Below are 8,178 nucleotides of genomic sequence, written 5' to 3'. Positions count from 1 at the left end.
ATTAGTTTATCAGAATAAATTGAAGACAAAATTTTTCCTCATGTTTGGCTTGTAATCTTGAATGAATCAGCACTTAGAGGCCATTTGGTATGTTGAAAATTTGGAGAAGGAAAAGAAAAATCATGATTTTTTACGGACACTGTGCGTTTGGTTGGCAAATTTTCCAGAAACCCATTTTCCGGGGGCAATGAGTTTTCCTTTATATATGGGAAGGTGCTTTCCACCTATTTTAGTGGGAATGGGAAAAATCTTGAAGACAGGGTTTCCCCTCAATATATATACTATTGCCATCTCCCTCTTTTCAGGTGCTTCTTACTCTCCCTCTCCCCCCTTCCTTCCATTGAACATCCCACCCTGAACGTAATCATATTAGATCAAAATTGTTTCAAAGATTTTTCAAGCCGTATTAATTTTTTTTTTGGGTGATAATAACATAATATGAAGTTGCCTAAATACCCAACATATAATTGAATCTTCATCTTTACCATTTTTTTTTTTTTACTTTGTCACTGTTGAGTCGCGCAACCAACACATATGGATTGGCTAAAAAACATCAACATTCACTGAATAAGCTTTTTAACAACATTTATCTTAATAAAAAATGCTTCCATGTAAATTAGATATGAATTTTCAAATCTGATTCAAAATCTGGTAAGAAAAAAAAATGTTTCTGACCCTTACTCATTATTTTGATCATAACTTTAAAATCACAAAGTATTTTCAAATGGATCTTATTGCATTAAAAACTAGATTCATAGGTCTTATTTGCTCAATTTGAATTTAGAGGAGAATGATATATGTAATCAAAAATTGCTCTCTTCAAAACGTTAAAAATAGAGTGTAACAGAAACATGATAAATTTAAATTGTGTGCAAAAGGTTAGAATTTATGGTGCATAAATTGGATTTTTTTTAATACAAATTCTTTTTTTCATTAATAAACTAATGACTAAACTTTAAACTGGGAGAAGAAAAAATGAATATATTTGAATTTGATGCAATAAATAATTGAATTTGTTGCATCAAATTCAAATTTTTAAATAAATTTAAATTTGATGTGAGAAAATTTAAATTTCTGACATCAAATTCAAATTTGGTTGCTCTTGTTAAATTTTTATCGAACAAGGCTTTATCAATCTAAATCTAAATTAGGTAAATAACTTATTGTTAAAGAGTTATATAAATCTAGTTTCTAATAAAATAATACCTATTAAAAATTCTTTATATTTCTAAGGCTATGATTAAAATTGTGAATAAATGTCATAAATATTAGGGGGGAATTACAATCAAATCCCACAAAAAAATAATTACCAAAAAGTCCCAATAACAACCTCAACAGCTTATAATGACAAGTCCTATAGTGAGAATAACAACCTCTGATACTTGTTTTTCAATTGTTTTCCTTGCTTGGGACCTTGTTGTAATTCTCCTTAAATATTTCAGCTTTGACCTTTGATTAATATAGTTATAGTATTTCACAAACTATAAATACTTCTAAAGTGAAATTTATTTGATATAACTATATACAAAATAAGCTTTTCAATAATATCTATCTAAATAATTTACTCTTACTCACTATCTTGAAAATAAATTTCAAAATACACAGAATTTTTAAATGGATCGTGTTGCATTAAAAATTAATTTTAAAGAATGATAAATCATTTGACCTATTTAAATTTAAATTAACAAATATATGTCATCTAAAAATTCACATTTTAACTGACTTTATTTATGTCCATTTAGGTTTATAAATTTTTTGGTTATACTTTCTTTTTTTCCTTGTGAATTTATTTTTATTCCCTGTGCAAACTTTTCTGTTTTTTTTTTGTATTTTACTATTTAATTATTTTTTAATTTCTTAATATTTATAGTTATTTTTATATTTATATTGAATATTTATATTTTTTTAAATTATAACATATTTTTATACAATTATTTTTTTGAAGTATTGTTTTTTAATAATGTTATTATTCTATAAGGTTAAAAGACATTTTCATTTAATAATATTATATTCTGTCATTAAGGGTGACATAGTAAAAGTGCACAGTTTTTTTTTAATCCATTTTCATCTGACCAAATATAAAATTTTTTATCAACCCATTTTCTATTTCAATTTTTAACAAACACATCGTTATTTAAAAAATTTTTCATTCCGCCCACACCTTTTCATTCTAACTAATTTTTTCTACCAATTGGGCTTTATGTTTGTTTGGACGAAAAGAAAAGTTAGGAGCAAAAAAATGGAGGAGAGAAAATAAAGAAAAAGAAAAACTGAATAGCAGATGTTATCGTCCTTTTTGCTTAGATAGATTAGAAGAAATAAAGAGGAAAGAAAATTAGCAAGTGTTTAAATGACTAAAATGTTCTTTATCAAAATATATCATATTTAAAATTATATTAAATTAAATAGTGCAATAGAAAAATTATACTAAAATTAACATCATCAAATAATTTAAAATCAAGTTATTGGGTTTATATATATTTTCAGATTATTATACTTAAAACCAAATTATTTAATAAAAATATTGTTGTAAGATAAAAAATAAAAAGTGAATAAATTTTTAAATATAATAAAAAAACTAAATATGGAGAGGGAGAGAGAGGAAGGACAGTCATGAAAATCTTATTTTCTTTTCCAAACCTCTCTATATGTAGAGAGAAAATTTGAAAAGAAAATAAGACATGAGGCCCATTTTATTTTCTCCACAACTTTTCCTTCTTCTCATATTTTCTCTCCTATCCAAACAAAACAAAACTTGTTTCTCCTTCTGTTTTCCTCTCTAATTTTCTTTCTTTCCTAGATTCTGTTAATATATTTTAAACACTCTAGTGGGTTATTTACAATCCTCATGAGATGTCATTTTCAAAAAACTAATTTAAACTCTCCTCGCACGATAGTTGGAAATAAAAATTGAGATATACATGAGATATGCTCTGTGGTCCTAAGGTAAAAATTGCCTACGGAGATCAATTTACATCAGTGAAACCTCGGCGTCTTAAAAATTAGTAGAAGTGAAATATCACATTTGATCCTTCATATAAAACCTAATTAACTAATTTGAATAGATTAAGAATGTTAATTAAATTAATTAATATGATTTTTTTAAAAAAAACCCTCAGCATCTTTTTAATTCCCTTCCTCCCCTTTCTACTTGATCATTGTTGAGAGAACACCGATAAGGTTAATTGAGAAAAAGCTGATAATTATATGAAATAAGTCTTATATTTAGAATCAATATTAACTTTCCAATTAGGTTTTATATTAAAGGCTGGAGGAGTATTTTAAAAAATATTAACTTGATAATTTTATAAGAAGTAATAGCACTTCAAAGGTGTAAAATAGATTTGTATAAGCAATTACAAATAATAACTATAATAAAGGCATAAATAACTATATTTATTTAAGGTTAACAAAAAGAAGTAATTTTTTGTTATAACAAAAAAAAAGTAATTTTAATTAAACTATATGAGATTTTTTTTTTTTGCGAATTTAAGGTATGGATAAGAAATTGTTGCGAGAAAAAAAAAACTATTTTCATTCTATTTTGACAAGTGATTTTGATTAGCCTATCAGAATAAGTTGAAAACAAATTTCTTTTAACATTCCCTTACGTTTAGCTTAAAATTCTCCTAACGGCTCCCTAAATATGTGTCAGCTGGGAGCACGTATGCAAGCTTTGGCAAGCTCAAAGGTTCTTTCTCTTCAGTAATAAAATATGGTTCTGAGAAGGAAAATTTGAGAAATTACGAGAAAGAAAGCACTGTAATCCAAAGCATTCATAAGTCATAATAATATGAGAGGTCAATACTGTTTGAGTACTCTGTGATGTTCTGTTTCTCACTTTGCAGTTATACTAATTTAGATAACTAAATGATAAATGATTATAAACATCTTACTTGACAAACACACCAAATCATCGTTCTTAAAGCATACGGTTAACAGCAAGTCTTACAAACAAATGTGAAAATAACTTTAAAATTCACGCCTCATCATAAATTTAGAAGAAACAATACAACAATATATAAGAGATGCACACAGTGTTTTTTCGTCAAATATCAAACATTATACAAACTTCAACATTAACAATAAAACAACACAGCTTGAATCAAATCAAGTGATCGTTCCTCCATTTCAATATTGCCTTCACGCCATATTATGCTGCTCGGAGCAAACTTATTCCTGTTCATGTGTCCATACCACAATTCTATGAGAAATTGAATAACAATGTAATCAAACTAAATGCAGTGGATAAAAAAGTCTGAAAATTATAATAAAAAAAATTTAGATACATTCTGAATCGTACCTGCTTCAGGGATGGATGACAAAGTATGGTTGAAGGAGATGCTTAGCCTGGGGTTGGTCCCACTGCAGTGATTCCCACCTCTCTGTTTCACATGATATTTGTTCAAGTGTAGTAGTTGATGGTGACATTTGCTGATCTTTCTCTATTCCAAGAGGGAATTTATTTAGAGCATTGCAGCGAACAACTTTAATGGTGCGTAGAGAATCACATCGAATGTCCCCATTGTACATGCCTTTCAATCCTCATAAATCACTCAATTTCAACCTTTGCAATTTTGGAAGGGTCACTTTGGCTGCATGGCCGCTGTCCTGAGTGTTTGTATTCCCCTCCTTCCATACTTTCTTCCATTCCCGGGCAAAGACCGATGGCAATTTCTTCAAGACTCTGAAGTTCGAGCATGAGCTGCGTTGGGAACAGAAATTTCAATGATGGACATCCTTGCACATGAATACTCTTCAGGTTCATTAGAGTACCTGGTTTCACAACTTCCCCGCAAATCATCCGCAAATGTGGCAAAGCATATAGATGCATTCTCTCCAACTGTGAAAAATTGTTCTCCTCTGATTCCGAAATGCATTCCATCTCAGGACAACTTCCTAAATTGCAAGTTTTCAAGTGCATTGCATTCACTAAGTGCAAAGACAAGCGTTTGATCATACCCTGAGAATTGCAAATTATCAACTGCATAACATTTCTTGGAATCAATTTAGTAATCTCCGCTTCTGAAAGGTTCTCTGCTTCTTACATATCTATTGCAAAACTAGTTCTCTCAAATAATTCTACAGTGTCATATGCATAGCGAAATCCAACGGCAAGCTTGAACTCCTTCAATTGAGAAAACTTGAGATGTTCAGCAATTTTTTAGAAGTTGCAATGCTATTTAATTGCATGTGCACAAGAGACAACTCATGGCAGGATATGATTTCTTCAACTCTAATTGGATAAGCACAAGGTTTTGTATCCTTAGATGATATCCCAATCATATGCGAACCCAAAATCAAAAAGTCCTCCAGAAAAGTAAATTTGGATATAACTCCAGCTTTTAAGTTTTGGACAGACGTGAAGGAGAAATCCAGGTGTCTCAAATTGGTTAATTGTTCCACCGCTTGTGGAAGTTCTGTTAAACGTCTTGAAAAGGAAAAATCTAAATACTGATTCAGTGAGCCTTGCTAAAGATGGAACTTCAACAAGATTCCAACAATGGTTGAATATCAAGGCACATATATTCTTCAAATTTGAAAGAGACCCAGGCAGAACTTTGATCCCAATACAGGAGAGATCAAGAACTTTTAGCGCTTGCATGCTGTCAAAGAAGTCATATGATATATTTTTCTCAAATGAATTATATTGAGGTAGCAAAGAAGTGAGTCTAGGACACCTTGGACTGAAGTTTATAGATTTCACATCATTTCCAATCATTGATACCCATTGAACATCTTCTTTCCATTCTTGAGGCGGTGGTGGTTTTACTTGTCCCGCGCCAGCTTTTGCAATGCATCTAGGCTCTGTACTCATGATTGTGAGGGCCATATCTCTAATCAAATCATGCAATTTCACACATCTCACCCTATTCTCAATTTTTAATTCTCACAAGCAAGCAGATATCAACTCACATACAATCATTTGCCCCTTTCGTTTCATCTCGACCATGCTTACACCACCCAGTAAATCTTCCCACACCCAATAATTAATCAATTCATTCTCTTCAATTAGATGACCTTTTGAGTATAAAGCACAAAACAGAAAGTAAGTTCTCCTTGCATCATTCTTTAGTTTCGAATAGCTCAACTTCAAACGAGAACGCAATACTTCGTCAACGTTGTATATATCAATACTTGACCTTTTGAACTCTTCTAATGCATTCACCCGCTCTATTATATCAGTTGTGTTTCTTAATGCACGTCCAACTGCAACAATAGCTAGAGGCAAACCACAACACTGTTTCACCGCTTCCATTACAATTGATTGTACATCCAGATCTGATAGTACAAGTTCCCCAGCTTTGTCCTTGAAGAGATTCCATGCTTCATCCTCTAAAAGAAGTTTCAATTCAACATCCTCTTCTCTTTCCATGTCTCTGCACACTATACGGCTTCGAGTTATTATTACTAATTTACAACCATTCTCTGTTGTTAGCACAGGAATTCCAACTTCTTCTATAGAGAATGGTTCCCAAACATCATCTAAAATCAGTGCAAATGTCTTCCTCCTATTAAAAGTTTCTAACAATTTTGAAGCTCTTGCTTTTTGGTCATCAGTTTCATTAAAGTTCAAACCTAACTTCACAGCTATATCTTGTTGCACCTTATTTAGATCGTTTGATGCTACTACCCAAATAATGCAATTGTATAGACTATTTCCTTTCACTAGGCAGTTGTGAATCTCTGACATGATTGTTGTTTTACCCTCTCCTCCCATCCCCCAAACACCAATTCTTCTGGTATTCGTATCATGTAAGAATCTCTAAATCTTCATACAAGTTTGTTTATGTGTTTCATATTCCACCATTGGAGTTACAGACAGAACACCACCTCTCTTGTTTACAGGAATAGCAATTGAATCCTCTAAATGTGGGACATTCTCTAGAAGTTCATGAATATCTCTGATCTTCTCCTCAATAAGTTTCCCCAACTTGATTCTTGAACAAATGAAACAGCAACATTTAGTTGATCTGTACTGACCATTTTCATCCATGAGGCTACTTACATCTGCTTTTACTTGATCAACTCGCTCAAACCATAAATTACATTCCCTTGTTGGCTCTGCCCTTTTAGATGCCACAAGTGATTTAGTTCATCTTCAACATCTTTCTTACAAGATTCAGCTGCTGAATATTCCTCTTGGATGTTTTCCAGTGTTTATAATTGTTTCTAAATACTTCACGCAGAGAGCAACACAAGCCTATGATGCTTGACACACTTGCAGGAACTTCCATGGTTGGCTCCAGGGAATTCAAACAAACAGAGGAATTATGAGAAGCAACATGTAAATTACTGCAGCTAGTGTATTACGTCAGCTACACATTGAAAACATAATGAAAGGTCAAATATATGATCCCCGAAACTTTATATGCAGGAACAACATGAAGAGCAGGAATACATCTGAACAACGATATCCTCATATACAAGACTAATTCATGCTTCTGTGTGATGCGTGCATGATCAAGCTAGTGAAAGAGTAATGTCAGGAACAGCGTGAACTATCAAACAGTTGAATGTTACTTTAGTTGGGTATTCAGGGTATTGCAATAAACTGACAGAAAAATTTAAAGTGGTGTTTATCATTCGGGGCCGTTGAGTCACTTCGGATCAGGTTGCATAGGGCTCGTTCTTCAAACACAAAAAATGCCAAATCCAGATGTTGCATAAGCTAAAGTTGAATCCAGAGATAAAGGAAATACATCAAACCAAAGCGAACAATAAAGGGGAAGAAAAGAAGATAATCGTACCAAGCTTCTATCTGAACACACAAAAGCTCATATTTGGTCAAGGCATCGCAATCCATCACCCTTCCTCCTTCTCTTTGAAATCATCCATGTCTTTTGTGGTTTTCATAATGATTGATTCTATCTTATGTTTCTATCCTTCTCTTCCATCCATATTGGTGGAGAGAAAGTCAGAAAAGAGGGAAATGATGTAGAAAACAAAAACAAGAAAAAAGAGACAAGAATTTGCGAATTTAAAAAAGAATAGGTGATGTATTATATATAATCTACTTCCTTTAGTTCTTCTTTCTAATTTACATTCGTGTTCTCTTACTAACTCTGTATTATAAATTATTCTTTTAATCTTAGTAATATTTATATTTTATAATAAAAAAAAGAAGAAGAGGTGATTTCGGGACACCTGTCCCTCATTTTTCCCATTTTTTTTTTT

General features: G+C 31.5%; 1 protein-coding gene across 1 annotated transcript; it reads right to left on the bottom strand.

Moving 5' to 3' along the window:
* Positions 1–5,890: 5,890 nt before the first annotated feature.
* LOC114734382 (probable disease resistance protein At1g15890) lies at positions 5,891–6,997 on the bottom strand. Its single transcript, XM_028922027.1, has 2 exons — positions 6,825–6,997; positions 5,891–6,740 (listed from the first exon to the last, which is right to left on the bottom strand). Exons 1-2 carry the CDS (start codon positions 6,995–6,997, stop codon positions 5,891–5,893), a joined length of 1,023 nt encoding a protein of 340 aa, XP_028777860.1.
* Positions 6,998–8,178: the final 1,181 nt, after the last annotated feature.

The sequence above is a fragment of the Neltuma alba genome, unplaced genomic scaffold (genome assembly GCF_004799145.2).
Source record: "Neltuma alba isolate B1F8T4 unplaced genomic scaffold, ASM479914v2 tig00002632_pilon, whole genome shotgun sequence".
NCBI lineage: Eukaryota > Viridiplantae > Streptophyta > Magnoliopsida > Fabales > Fabaceae > Neltuma > Neltuma alba.
This window is presented reverse-complemented; position numbering and strand designations above follow the sequence as displayed.